This window comes from Crocuta crocuta, unplaced genomic scaffold (genome assembly GCF_008692635.1).
Source record: "Crocuta crocuta isolate KB4526 unplaced genomic scaffold, BGI_CrCroc_1.0 scaffold230, whole genome shotgun sequence".
NCBI classification, from domain to species: domain Eukaryota; kingdom Metazoa; phylum Chordata; class Mammalia; order Carnivora; family Hyaenidae; genus Crocuta; species Crocuta crocuta.
In genome coordinates this window covers 1,598,048-1,613,927 of record NW_027527393.1, presented here as the reverse complement: position 1 = coordinate 1,613,927, position 15,880 = coordinate 1,598,048, and the positions used below count along the sequence as shown (strand labels likewise).

Genomic DNA, 15,880 nt, shown 5'->3' with positions numbered 1-15,880 from the left:
ATAATACTGTGTGAAAAATAACTCAATTATAAAGTTATACAGATATATTTAGCAGTTTTCTTAATTCTTATTTACCATATTACATTTTGATTCAGTGATGTGTATGTCATTTGACAATCTCATCTCTCTCCAATAAACAGTGTTATGCTGGCCTCATAAGATGAAATAGGAGGCAAGCCCACTCTACTCTGAAAGAGCTTATGTGAGATAGGTATTGTAACATTCTTAAATGTCTTTAAGAATTTACTAGACAAGCCTTGTGGAGGTGAAAGGTTTTTTTCTGTCAAAATGTTTTAATTAATGATACTCTTTTTATTTATTTATTTATTTTATTTAGAGAGAAAAAGAGAGAGAGAGAGGGCAAGCAGGAGAGGAGCAGAGGGAGAGAGAGAATTTCAAGTAGGGGACTTAATCCCACAACCCTGCGATCACGACCTGAGCTGAAATTAATAGTCAGATGCTCAACTGACTGTGCCAACCAGATACACATACTGATTCAATTTTTTAATGAATAAGTTTATTCAGGTTTTAAATTTATTCAACTTGTATTTTCCAAAGAATTTGTCCACTTCACCCTGATTGTCAAATATATTGGCTTAGCCTTGTTCACAATACACTCTATCTAATCTGTAGTGTCCTTTGTGATGTTAGCAAAACGTGTATTTACTTAAATTTTCTCTTTGATTTCTCTTGATAGGGCTTTTAACAATTTTATTAATATTTTTGAAGAAATTAGTTTGGCTTTACTGATTTTTTTTTTTCCTGTTATCTGTACATTGAGCTTTGGCCTTTTCATTATTTCAATCCTACATTTGAGTGGTTTAAACTGTTGTTCCTTTACTAGTTTCTGGGTATAAAAGTTTAGATCATTTAAAAAAAAATTAATGTCCATTTATTTTTGAGAGAGAAAGAGAGACGAAGTGTGAGGGGGAGAGGGACACAGCAAGAGGGAGACACAGAAGCTGAAGCAGGCTCCAGGCTCCGAGCTGTCAGCACAGAGCCTGACGTGGGGCTTAAACCATGAACTATTAAATCATGACCTGAGCTAAAGTCGAACACTTAACTGACTGAGCCACCCAGGTGCACCATTAGATGATTAATTTTTTAACATTTCTTCTTTAGTAACATTTCCATGTAAAGCCATGTTTTACTGTAAGCACTACTTCAGCTTCATTGCCCCAGATTTTCAGTTCAAAATATTTTTTTAATCTCCATTCCAACCTATTAAGTCTATAGGTTATTTACAAGTGGACTACTTTTCCTTCTAAATAGTAGCAGATTTTCTAGCTTAATACCACATTGATCACAGACTACCTGCTGGATAATTGCAAATAATCCTATATTTTGACTTTTCTCCAAACACAGAAAAAACTCATTTTATAATTGAATATTCTTTGTGCCTTTGAAAATAATATGTATCCTTTACATAGGTAGGTGTGATATTCTGTATATGTTCACTAAGTCTGTTAATTGTGTTGTTTAGATACTCTATATAGTTTTTGAATTTTGACCCTGATGGATATATTCAGACAGGTAAAAAATCTTCCGCTGTGATTGAGGAATGACTGTTTCTCTTTCTATCTAGTTTTGCTTTAGATTTTTGCAGCTATATTTTTTTATTCAGATAATACTGAGTGCATTGTCTTCATGTGCATCGACTGTTTTATCACTATGACATGTCCTCTTTGTTTCTAGTGTTGCTTCTTGCTTTAAACACTCCTTTATCTGATAATAGAATTATATGGTGTTTTGTGTGTGTTTACATAGTATACATGTTCCGGTTTTCTTAATTTTAGATTTAATTCCTTGCACTAAAGGCATACCTCTTATATACAGTATATACTTGGGTTTTGTGTCCTCAACCAGACTGACAGTCTCAGTCTTTTAAGTGAAGTAGTTTACATTTAATGTAATTATTGATATATTTGACATTATAGTATCCATCTTGGTATTTGTTTTCTTGTTCACCTCCTTTTTTGTTAGTTTTTCTCAATTCTTAAATTCATTTGGATTAATCAATTATTTCTATTATTTGATTTTTTCATCTGTAGTTGGGTTTTTGTCAGCTCTACTTGTTTCAGACATTACACCAGAAATTATTAATCATTCAAATATTGTAATCTATTATAAATATTATCTTTACCATTTTCTTGCTAATACAAGAAACTTAGAACACTTTAACTCCTTTTTACCTTTTGTGTTATTATGTAGCTGGATTCTTGCACAGAGAGACAGGACACCAAGGCTTTTTGTCCAGGAAGAACTGCATTTATGCTGGCACGGGCTCAGTGGGCTAAGACTCCAAAAAAGTTGAGCCCTGAGTGCAGCAGGGTATAGCTTCATATTCACTTTCTACTTTGTCTCCCATATATGGTGATACATATCGTCTGATTGGACACAGTCCAATTACAAAGTCGTGTTAAAGCTATGCATATGTATATAGGAGTTGATTGGGCCACAGTGCCTTCCTGTGTTCTGAGAAGGCCTCCACCATAATCCTTAGGGAGGAGCTCTACCACAATTATTGTATGCAACTTAGTTCTAGATACATTTAAATTCCAAAAGACTTTACTATTATGATTTTTTTTTAACTCATGTATTTATCCTTTCTATTAACGTTCTTTCCTGAAATTCCATTTTTCTTTCCTGTACTGTTTTATTTTTCTCTTCTACTTGAAGAACATCTTTTAGAATTTATTTTTAGTTTCTGTTTTTTTAATTTTTTATTTAAATTCTAGTTAGTTAACATAACTCACAAACACACAGTAATATTAGTTTCAGGTGTGCAATCTAGTGATTCAATACTTTCACACAACACCGGGTGTTCAATATAAGCGTACATGTACTATTTCCTTTAATGCATGTTTGTTAGTCATGAATTACTTTAGCTCCTATTGGCTGAAGAAAATACTTTTATTTTACCTTTACTGCTGAACAATATTGTTGCAGGGAATGAAATTCTAGATTACCAGAATTTTTGAAAAAAAATTTAATATTTATTTATTTTTGAGAGAGACAGAGACAGAGCACGAGGTGTGGAGGGGCAGAGAGAGAGACACACACAGAATCAGAAGCAGGTTCCAGGCCAACACTGAGCTGTCAGCATAGAGCCTGACACAGGGCTCGAACTCAGGAACCACGAGATCATGACCTGAGCCAAAGTTGGATGCTTAACTGACTGAGCTGCCCAGGCACCCCTAGATTGCCACTTTTAATGTACTTTAAAGGCGACACTCAATTGCCTTTTGGAGTCATTGTTTCTGCTGATGGTTTGACTGTCAGTTGTTTTGTTGTTTCCTTAAAGGCAATGAGTCTGTCTTTCATCTTTGATGGCTTTTAAAATTTTCTCTTTGATTTTGATTTTCAACGGTGTTACTAGGCTATACCTGAATGTGGTTTTCTTGATATTTATTCCACTTGAAATCTAAAAGTCTTCTTGAATCTGTGGGTTCATATACTTAATTAGTTTTGGAAAATTCTCTGTCATTGTCACTTCAGATACAGCTTCTGTCCAACTTTATCTTTTTTCTCTTTTCTCCTTCTGGAAATTCAACATTTGTATACTGAGCCTTTAGCAGAGCCCTATATTATTCTGACATCCTTTTCATTTTGTGTTATGTTAACTTCTGTGCTTTGGTTTGGATATTTACTATTAACCTATCCTCCAGTTCACCAATCTTGTCTTCTAATCTTTCAAATCTACTAACAAAGACACCTAATGAGTTCTTGCTTTCAGATATATTTTTCAGTCCTGGAATTCCCACTTGATTCTTTATATGAATCCAGACTATGTGAGGGTAAATTCTTCATCTCTAAATAGATTATCTCCACTGTTTATTATTATTTTCCTCAACATACTGGTTTTTTTTATGTTCTTATCAGGTAATTAAAGTATTTGCATCATCTGTTGGTCTTGATTGTCTGTTTCTTTTCTTCACCTTCAGAAATGTGGTTCTCTCTTTTTTGGGCGTGTGTAGGAATTTTCAATTGCCTGATATCATGTACCAAACCAAAACCAAAACCAAAACCAAACAAAACTGTAAAGAATAAAATAATGTTATCTTTCTCTTGAGGTGTTTCCCTTATTCCTTGATAAGACAGATGAAGCAGTAGCTAATCAGCTTATTTTATTTTATTTTTTAAATTTTTTAAATGTTTATTTATTTTTGAGACAGAGAGATAGGAGCATGAGCGGGGCAGGGGTAGAGAGAGAGGGAGACACAGAATCTGAAACAGGCTCCAGGCTCTGAGCTGTCAGCACAGAGCCTGATGCAATGCGCCAACTCATGAACCCTGAAATCATTACTTGAGTCAAAGTCAGACGGTTAACAAAGTGAGCCATCCAAGTGCCTCTGAAGTTTATAATATATACACACACAAACAGTATAAAATTTTTAAAAGTTCTATATTTTGCTTCATCTTATAGCTAATCTATAAATATTTCTTTAGGCCCCTCTGCCAAAATATTTTTTTTTTCTGTTTTATTCAGTTTTCAAAGTAGAATTTGCCATTTATTTTCTTTTCTGAGTAGGATATGAATTAAGAAAGTTGGATTCTTTGGGGATAATGAAAAATATTCTTGGAAATGTTAAATTTATGGTGACATTGAAATTGACATGATACCAACAGGAAGCTGGAGATGTGGTACTTAGCAACAAAGTCAGCACTGAAGATATAAATCTGGTAGATACATGTGTAAACATGATAATTTAAATTATGATATTGGATGACATTTTCAAGTGAAAGAATATAGACAGAGAAGTAAAAGGATTCAAGGACCCTATTCCTCACTTTAGGGGTATTAAAAATAAATGGAAAAGTAAGCAAAGAGAACTGAAGCAGTTTAATTCAATACAGTATTAAAGAAAAACAAGAGAAGAGAGGCAGTGACAGTTTTACCAAAATACAATAAGTTGGTTCACTTCTATTTGAGGGGCAAAATTACATTATATTTAATTCTTAATAACATGTAGACATTTTATTCTACATCCTAATGCAAAATATACTTTGATGGTTGGGAAGTGAAAGTATTTCTATTTAGTTTAGTAATAGTTAGTTGATGTTTTCTTAGACTATATGTGTTTTACAGTAAGAAAAAGGAAAAAATTAAAAAAATACATTAGTATTTTTAATATGACATCCTTATATCTGTTATATTAGTCTTAAATAAATTATCAGATTGAACTAATTAATTAAACTAACAAATTCAATTAAAAATGATGATAGCAGATTTCTCTCCATACCATCTTTTACCATACAAAATCCTAAAAGCAAATTTTAATGTAAGCACTGATTTCATTGAGCAGAAAATATTCAAATATCAGATACCTCTTTACATGAATATTTTTTATAGAAGAAATAAAGTCAGATTATTGCAATATTACGTTTTTTTTTCACACAACACTCATATCTGATTTTAAAGATTTGTTTCCTATTGCCTGCAGTGTGTGACAGTTTTATCTTCTTCTTGTCTCTTTTATTTACAAGAGTGCAATTTTATTCTCCAAAGCTTAAATAGCCCTTATGGTTACATGGCTCTTTAATATATCAAGATCTAGATATATGTAGATTCAGAAACAACTATAAAATTATTAAAATATGACAACTTTCTAGAAGTTGCTAATAAATGTGTTCATTGTGAAACAGACGTATCACTAGGTATAATTAATTGCTTTAGGCTATGTTTAACCAGGTAAGTTTCTGATAATATAATGAAGCCTGAGAGATATGTGCCTGCATCCTGATTCTCAAGGATGACATGAGTGCATGGAGGCTCAAACTCATGAAATGTTAGATCATGACCTGAGCCGAAATCAGATGCTTAACTGACTGAGCGACCCAGGCAATCCCTACACTGAATTTTTCATGAACAAAATATATTACCTATACAACTATAGGTACTAGAGAAACTGAAGATCAAACAGGTCAGTCCTGTGTATCATATTATTGTAAATAAGCCATTTCATTGCTGAGTATATACACTGGGTTGGTTAATGACACTAATCCCTGTATTGGTCATAAGTACATGGTACGTAGTTTAGCAGAAAAGACACTGTGGAAATGACAAAATTCTAAACTCTAACAGGGAATTAAAGTTGCCTTAATATTTTACTACGTTTTTATCACTTCTTGCCAATATTTGTTCTGAAGAAGTCATTTATTTACAAAATGTATGGAAATAAATACACTTCTTTCACATATATAAAGACGACAGAATATTCTCCCTGATGCTATTTCTCTCTCAGCTTTAGCCTCACACAAACAGGCCCGCTCATACGGCCAAGCTATTTTTATTTTTATTTTTTTGGTATAGTGAGGAAAAAACAGTTTATATTCTGTAATCGAAGTATTATCAACAGTTTCAGGAGTCCCATTTTTGAGTTTTCATATATCTGTACATTTTTCAATCACCATTGCTTCCTTCTGGCACTGTATTACTTGAGGAATGTGAGGCAGTTGCAGAAGCTAAAGAATTAAATGGTATAAATACACCTTTCTCAAACCCTTTGAGTGGGAAAGGGAGGGAAAAATCTGGTACAGATAACTATATAACTCTGCCCTTTGAGGTTTTCCTTTAGATTATTTGTTAAAAGGAAATTATTAAATTTTCATGGGTTCTGTTGACTCTTGCCTTGGCTTATAAGATGAAAAGGAAATATTAACTACTTCATTTCCAAGGGATAGACACTACCTGCCTGTGTGCATTAGAAGAATTCTTAGTCATTTGTGTTACAACTGTCTTGAATTGCAGTGTTTTAGGATATGGCCTCACTGTAGTTTCAATGCCCATATCCAAGGTCAAGAGATCACAAGCTTTATTCTGTGCCTGCAGTTATCATGTGGAGCAGTGAGCACAATTACAGAACATTTGTGCATACAGCTTGGCTCAAATATATATAGGTAAACTCTGATCTGCTAAATCAATTTACTCAGCCAATATACCTAAATACCTGCCTACCAATTTATTTTTAGGGTCATTATTTAAAATTAAAATTATTACTGAAAAGTCATTCTAGTATGGACTTTATTTGAACAAAGTGGATTACAGCAGCGGGGATGTATGAATTGGGCAAGTGATTCAAGTCTTGAAAAGCAGGTATGGTTCTCTGGAACAGAGGAACTGAGTTTTAAGCAGCTGTCTTCTCTGTGTCCTTCCTAGTCACCTGAACAGTTTCTTTTCATGGGTCACGACAGCTTTCTGGAAAGGACTGCCTGCTGCCAAGAGTGTGGAGGACAGTGCTCGGCAAGAGTCACAAAAATGCCATCTACCAGCGCAGATTTGCAGACCTCAGTGAGGACTTGTCCAAATCCTGATCATAAAACCACAGGTTCCAGAAGCCTTGCTTCTATCTCATGCCATAACGTCACCCTCTTATTTTATCCTTCGTCATTTGCCATTCAACAAAATAATCAAGATTATTTGTACTGTATATAAAGCCATATCATTGTGAAATAATAAACACCCTTGAAAATGTTCAGAGTGCTTTGTGAAGTTCCTGTAAACCAGATTATTAATGCGTATTATCACTATCTCCATCCCCTACCCTCCAAGATATAAAAGCCCTGCAAGGGTATTTCCTGGCAGCTTTTTAGCTCTTTAACCTTTTAAAGCAGGTCATCATCTCTGGGTTTTAAAAATGTCAACATCTTTGCAGGGTTTTTCCGTTCTAATAAGGAAAGGCTACCGAACATTTTACAATCTGTCTTTAAAAGTTAATATGAAGAAGGGCAGGTTTGCAACTCTGTCAGGTGTCTATACAATATTTACTACTACTTTGAATGAATTATCTCATTTGGCTTATTTGCTAATAATTGCATTCCAATAGAAGAAAGATGCTGATTTTAGAGATCTAAAAATTACCGTATTTCAATAGTAAAAGCATTCATGTTAGAAACATAATGGTAATTTGCAAACAAAAGCAAACATAAACACCCTCACATGAGGAAAACATAAAAAAAAGAGAAAAAAAACCTAGGTGGAGAAGCTAATATTTTAAACCTCTCCTAGATTATTTTTGAAGATTTTATTCATTTATATAATTCATTAAATCCCTCTGGTAACAATTTTATTCAACTAAAATCCATTATCCATTAATCGTTTGAATTATTGCATTGCTCTTTGGGTCCAAGCAGGAAAATCTTTAGCAGAGTAATAAGCAAATGGGATGATTCCAAAAATTTTCAGGATTTTATCTCTAAAAAATTCCCATTATGCTTCAGAAATCTCTTCTCAGTCAATGTTTTAAAAGTACACGTATGGCCACTGCAATAATCATTATTTCACAATGGTTTTGCTTAACATGATAAAAGCACACTTTCCTAACAAGCTAAAACATATCTTTGATGGTAGAAAAGCGGAGATGCAGATGAGGACATCTTTGAATTTACCTTCATTCGAGGTGCATCTAAGTGACAAGAGCAGGGTGAGACTCTGACTTATTTAGGAAGAGGCTTGTTAACACACTACTGATGACTCAGGCAAATCAGATGGCAAATTACCTTTGAGAGGTCCCCAGCCTCCAAATAGAAGCAGATAACAAACACATTCCAGGTAACCCAGAGGACTAGCCAGACAGCATACTGCAGAAAAGCAAGAGAGAAATAACATATATTAATTTTGAATCAGTTGAGTAAGATTTAAACAGAACTTAAACTTCTGAACACTCAAATCTTGAGATTAATGGAAAATGTTAGATATTGCTTCTAAAAGACAGGATGAGATGTACATATATCTTTCTGATGATTTTTTTTTTTTTCTCACTGTTGTGGTCTCATAGTAGCCCAAACTTGCTTAGGGATAACTTTTAGGCTCTCATACAAAAGATATAGTAGCCCATATTTATGTTTTAAGGTGGGATTATTATGTTTTACAGACATCTAAAAAATTGGATGCTCCAATAGATATATCAAATAGAAACCATCAAAAATAAACTCCTGCATGCCTGGATGATTCAGTCGGTTAAGCCTCTGACTCCTGGTTTCGGGATCAGGTCATGATCTCGTGGTTGGTGGGTTCAAGCCCCACATGCTTTCTTTCTCCCTCAAAATAAATAAGTAAACAAATTTAAAAAAAAAAAAGAAACTCCTATCTTCCGTTAGCAAAATTAACCCCATGCTTGATAATGTACAACCTTATATAAGTTATCTGGTGTCATCTTCAACTCAGTCCCCATGCCTCTCTACCACCTGTGGTTTCTTCCTTTCCTTTCTCTCTTCACTTTCTTCTTTTACTCTCTGATAATCTCCCATTACAGTGACCATTGAGTTATTACCTCTAATTTTACTCTGCTGACTATTCAGTGTGCTTTCCTCACTGATGACAACTTTTTCTTACCAAGATATATTTTTGAGCATTTGGTCAACTAAAATGTATTAACTGCCTAAAGGGCAACATGCTAGAAGGACACTGAGGATACAAAGACCAATGATAAATTCTCCCTGAATTCAAGTCGATTGATGGAGACAGATAAGGAAAGAGATAATTATAATATAAGAATCATAAAAAGATGTATAGTATGAGCACAAGGAAGATGGGAAGTATATAAACTATCTTAAGAAAAAATAGTCCCATAAAGCTTAATGGAAGAGGTGAAACAAGCTAATTTGTAGACTTTTTGAAATAAAAAGTTTGAAATAAAAATGTTATAAGTGGTCTGATGAAAAGTGCTGTAAACAAACAGCAGGTGTGAACTATACAGAATACGAGGAGAGGGTATCATGTCATTTTTCTGCTCAATAATATACACATGATCCCCATTGTTTACATGATATGTTCCAAAATTTTCATTTCATTGTTCAAGAACCTCCATGATCTTGTACCATTTTATTTTTTTCAGACATGTTTTGGTTTATCTCTTAAATTGTTATGGATTACAGACACATGAGATTACTCACAGTTCAATGTACACAGAAAGCTATTTCTCACTTCTGTGTCATTTTGTGTATTATTCATCTACTCTTTAATAATTTTTTTTCTTCCCTAGGTATTTTTTTACCACTTATCAATATTTTGTTTTCCACCCTATTAATATTTTGTTTTTCACCAAAAAACAACTTAAATATCACTTCCCGAGTTACAACCAATCAGAATTGACTTGGTCTTGCTTAGTGCTCCAAAGAGATCTTGCTTGAGTTAATTTCATTCCGAATGTCTTCTAATTATATGTATATTTTCCTCTAATGCCCAGTAAGCTCCTTGAGAAAAGAGGATTTGAAATGTATGTTTATACCCCTAAGTTTTTTACTTTGTACTTTGCATAAAATAGGTATATCAATGAAAGAACAAGAAAATTTTACTAGTTTCAGATGGAGAAACCATTCTCCCCTCTCGACCTAATTTTTATGGAAATACTATGACCATATACGTAATGTGAGGAATAAGAGCCCTACATGGTGAGTTTGTGTAATAATAAATAGCAACTCAGCTATTTTCTTAGTGATGGATTTACCTAACTGCTGAATATGTACATTGTTCAGCAATAAAGTAAGAGCAATAAACTAAATGGTCTAAGACAAAAGAAGGAGTTTGAGAGTCTGTATGAGTTGAGAGTTGGGGACTAGAAATAGGGTCTGGAAGCTGAACAGGCTGTGGCAAGGAACTTATCTAAAACAGAACCCTAATGAATACCTTAGCTTGCTCAGCATTCCAAAGTGTAAATTCATCTCACAATTTAAAATGAAAACTAAAAATCTAGATTTATTTGACTCTTTGACCGATTGGGATCTACGTTTTAGATACACAATGAAGCGTTGGGTCATGCTCTAAAGGTAGTAAGGTCAGAAAAAAAATAAAAGTGTCTATAGTTTCTAGTGACTTAAGTGACTAAAGAGAAAAAAAGAATGACTGATTAAAGTGTTTTATCCTGTCCTTTGTTCATGCTGATACACTTTCGCCACCTTATTTATAATGAGAAGTTTAATAAGCAAAAGTAGCAGAATAAGTGAAATATTTGGTAAGAATTTATGAAACATACTATATTACATATACTAAACATTTCTGTAAAAATTTGTGATTGGTAGGCAGACATCTTCACAGGGCATTAAAGAATGCCAATGCTGTAGGTTTTCAATTGAAATTATATTTTAAGATCTTTAAATGCTGTTAAGGTTATGTGCATCCATGAGGTATTCATGTCATAGTCACTACTTCAATATTATATGATGAATATACAATCAGAATTTGGATTTTTCATCCAGATTAATTTAGACATAATTTATAATTACCTTAACTAAGCTTGGTTTAAAAAATCAAGCTGAAAAATGTATGTTTTAGTCACCAAAATTAATAATTTTATGAAGGAGAGGTAAGATAATGGGTCACAAGCAAATGAAGAGCACAGAGAGATTAAGACCTTAGGACCTAAAGTCAAACTCTGTCACTTGGGACCTCTGTGTCTATTTTCAAGTCTAATGTTCTCAGTATACTTTAGATTACTTAAATGTAAAATAGCCTAAGTAATAGTAGTAAACACACATGATTTATATACAGATGGAATGACAAGGTATTTGAAAATAGTCTATATTTGAGTTCTCACTAACGTGTTGCAATTTTATTATTATATTACTACTTCTTTTAAAATTTGTTTTTATGTTATTTATATTCATTTATATTTATTTTTATATTAGTTACATTTATTTATTTTTTATTTATTTTTATTTAGAGCAATAGAGAGCAGGCATGCTGGAGAGAGGCAGAGAGTAGGAGAGGGAATCCCAAGCAGACTCCACGATGTCAGCACAGAGCCCGATGGGGGGCTCAATCTCATGAACCTTTAGAGCATGACCTGATCCTAAATGAAAAGTTGGACACTTAACTGATGACCTGCCCAGGCACTTCAACCACTTCTTCTTTATATAATATAGCAGAAATCCCCATTTTTTAAATCTCCTTAACAAATTGAAAATACACTTTCCTCATTAATGTAAAACATCCTTCTGTCTGATTGAACTTGCAATAGAGACTTGTTTTCCTGAATATTCTTTTCTGGAATATTATTTTTTGATACATTAATGCTAATATTGATATATCAATGTTACTTTATGAAATAATTTCATTTGATTTCAGTAAAACTATAATTATTTATAACTTAGCACCCTACATAATTATAAAGCATTCTATATCTTGTTTTATGTGCTGTTTTATAGTATTTATCAGTAACAATAATAACTTTTCTCTCAGAAGAATTTAGAAGGATATGTCTAGATGCAACATAACAAAAATTCTGTCTATATCTTTGCACTTACTTGTATCATTTTCATTTCATCCTATACTTCATTACAAACCAGTTAGTTTCACAGTGGACTCTACATCATTAAAGATTTACAAAAGAGAATTATCACCTTTAGTGGTACAGCACCTTTAATAAATATAGAAACTCACACTACGCTATAGGGCGTAATCCCTGTATTATTCCAAAGGCAAGGCTTTATCACGTTTAACTTTACTCATTAGCTTTCTCTCATTTAACTTCTACCCTCTTTTCTTCATTTTCCTCTTTTTGTTTATGTTTCATACTTGTTTTTCTCATTTTAGTAGCTGGCATTTGCCTGAACCAAATCTTCTCCATTGAATTTTGTCTTATTTCTTAAATATAGATTTGGCATTCCCTTGTAATTTGGCCAATGAATGATTCTTGTCAATTAAACCCGATCTTTCACACCGGTCTTAAAATTACTCATCATAATTATTTAAGGTATGAATATCTCTACTAACTTCTTCCCAGTTGCTACAGCTATGGTTGATGTGATATAATTGACAATTGCTCAGTTTGAATATAATTGAAAATGATGTCCTGCCCAGGAGAGATAATCTAACAGGATAACAAAGTATCACACTTGCCAGATATCACCTTCCTTGTAGTTTTCTGCTATAAAAATTAATTTTTCTTTAGCCTCTTCTTTTCTTGTGGAAAAAAAAATCTGGTATTTTATGTTTCAGGTAAAAAAAAAAAAACTATGAGATATCTGTGGTAATAGAAAAATTCTATTGTATGATGAAATTCATTCTTAAAGGGCTGATTTCTGTAGCACTAAGTGGACCATTTGAGAGGCTGATTTAACTTGAATCTCCAGCTAAATGGTAAAAACCATCTGCTGAAAAGTAATTGAATCATCACGGTTTCCCTGTTGTATTTGCGACTATAATGATGAAATCAAATTAGCTGTAGAAGATAAAAATTAGTTAAGGCTGTCAATCATGATAGGCCAAAATATTGGCCAGATCCAGAGCCACGGTGCTATTATATGCCATGGTTATATAATACTTAGAAAGGTAGAGCCTCAGACAAAAAGGATCATAAACATTTTATTGGAAAATAATGAGCCACACCTAATGGCACTGTCAGGGCTTTTCCCTCCCTCTCTTGCATTAGAGCTTTCTAAATTAAAGTCTGCATTCTTTTTTGAACTATAAAGTGTATTTGACACACATAAAGCATATGGATTTTAACATTAGTTTTTCAGGTTTTTACATACACACATAAACAAATACAACTTTTTCCATAAATAAATTATTTTGTGGAAAGCTGTGATCTTTATGGCATTGTATTTGCAAAACAATTTCTTCTCCAAAAATTCTGGGGAAAGGAGGCAATTATTTAAGACAAAAGGATTTTCTTATCTTTTTCACTAATTCACAATGATTCTAAAATCAATCTCAGGAAAAAAAGAGTTGCCCATTAAAGTTCAGAAGCAAGCATTCCTTGAAATGGAGAGTTAAATTTATGATTTATGTGGCTTTCTAATTCTTATTTCTTTTTCTTTTATTATTTCTTTCCTTTATTTCTTTTTCTTATATGTCTGGACAGAGTTAAAACTTATTGGGATATTATATGAGTAAAGAATATTGCAACTTTTCAAAAGAAATATTTCTGTGTTTATTTAGGCATTTTTTTTAAATGAGAAGATTTTTCATGCAAAATGTTACTGGCCAAAACACTGAATAATTACACTCTAATTAGGTAATTTTATACTTTAAAAAGTTTTATATATGAAAATAATTTTGCTTAGCCTCTTGAAGAGCATCTTTCTTGCAAACTATTTCATTGTTTTCTTTCTTTCCTACTCTTCCTCTCTTCCTTCAACATATGTAGGTTACAGTTGAATTGTGAACTCCTTGAGGGCAGAGACTATTTTTTGTTTACCACAAATATAGCTGGTATAGCATGTACATGTATAGAGGAGAGGGAGGGAGGAAGAGAGAAAAAGAATGTGTGTACAAACATATGTGAATGAAGTAAATTACATTAGTGACTCTCTTTTAAAAATTACAATTTAGAAAACTATTATTCAGTAATATTACCATAAAAATTAGAAGATGAAGAAGGAGAGTAGTACAAATCAATCTCTGGCCACATGATGCTCTAAGTGCTTAATTGGAAAAGGAGTTGGGTCAGTATATCAGTTCACATTTATTAAGCACCAGCTGGATGCAAGTGATTATAATATATGCTGTAGAGAAACATTACAAGGATATAACTAAGTCAATCCTCTAAAATGATTTTTATTTATCACTGATATACAATGGATATGATCTATGGGAATGTTTTCAGTAATGATTACTTTTAGTAGGAAGCAAAACTCTACCAGCTCACCAACATTACTGATATGATACTGCTAATATAAAAGAAATAACGTAATCCATTCTGATAAACTGTGTTAGAAGCATTATATTAGTAAATCATATCTTAAAAACAACTCCTTTAAGCAAGGGTTTAGACTTATTAACAATCAGATGTTTTAATAAATATAAATGTATACCAATAAAATAAATATCCTTGGTCAAAATGATTAGACTATATTCATCTTTTCTTCAAAGTTAATTACACTTTAGCTTAATGTTATCATCTTCAATAGCAGTATCATTTAATCTGCTTAGGTATACTCATCAATTCCTCATCCATTGTTATGATTAAAAAAAAAAAAGCAAAAGTGGCTCACAGAAAGGAGCTTATTTCCTAATTCTTGATCATTTTATGACCAGTAATGAGCTGCTTTATGATTTAAATTCTGTCTTCTAATAAAAAAAATCCTGTTATATCTATGCTATGCTATAAAAACTTGCCCCTTAAGAGAAATATCTACATAAAAATGCACTGTTATTAGGACTTCTAGTTTGACAGGGATGAAGGATCAGTTAATCAGCTAGAACTGGACAGAAATCCAATTCTAATCCTACATCATGCAGCAGATCACAGATGAAGGTAGATTTCCACCTTCTCATTTTTTACCAATGCTGATATCATATGATTAAACTTCCTTGTGATTTTATATTTACTTAGATGTTTTAAAGATTGCATAACTTTTAGTTCATTCTAAAATAAGATTTATTATGCTTCTCTTCCAATTACAGAAATTTCTTATTGTAGAAAACAGAAAAGAGAAATTTGGAAAATACCATACTTAGACATAATCACTGGTATCATATGTGTTTAAATTAAATAGGGATCTTGCTCTATATCATTACTTCATTTTTTCCACTTGATTAAAAAGTCACCTTGAGTATTCTCCAACATAGATGTCAATTCAATGATAAACTATGAGTTATTTAACTAATTCTCTATTAATTAACATTTTTGTTCTTCTCTTATTCTATTTTGATCAATTCCTATGAATTTTGATTTTCTTTAAAATGTTTAGTGTAGTTTGACATATTAATAAATCATACCTGAAAATATTTCGCTTACACGGACTATTTCTAAGATAGACTATAAATGTTAGAATGTCCAATGGGCATTATTTTAATGAACATATAAACTGGCTATTAAATTTTATGCTACTCCAAATAAAAGCAGTATCCCCAAAGGTATTCTATTCTTCTTGAAGCAAAAAGTAGAAAATAATTCCCTTTGATTGAAAAAAAAAAACAATAATACTCACTTAG

At 32.4% G+C, this 15,880-nt stretch overlaps 1 protein-coding gene across 2 annotated transcripts in view; it reads right to left on the bottom strand.

The window, feature by feature from the left end:
• NKAIN2 (sodium/potassium transporting ATPase interacting 2) overlaps positions 1-15,880 on the bottom strand; it is a 977,119-nt gene that overhangs the window by 445,255 nt on the left and 515,984 nt on the right. For both annotated transcript variants that reach the window (XM_077752776.1, XM_077752782.1), the window contains exon 3: positions 8,500-8,580. In XM_077752776.1, coding sequence (XP_077608902.1) covers positions 8,500-8,580 — 81 coding nt within the window. The remainder of the gene's footprint in view (positions 1-8,499; positions 8,581-15,880) is intronic.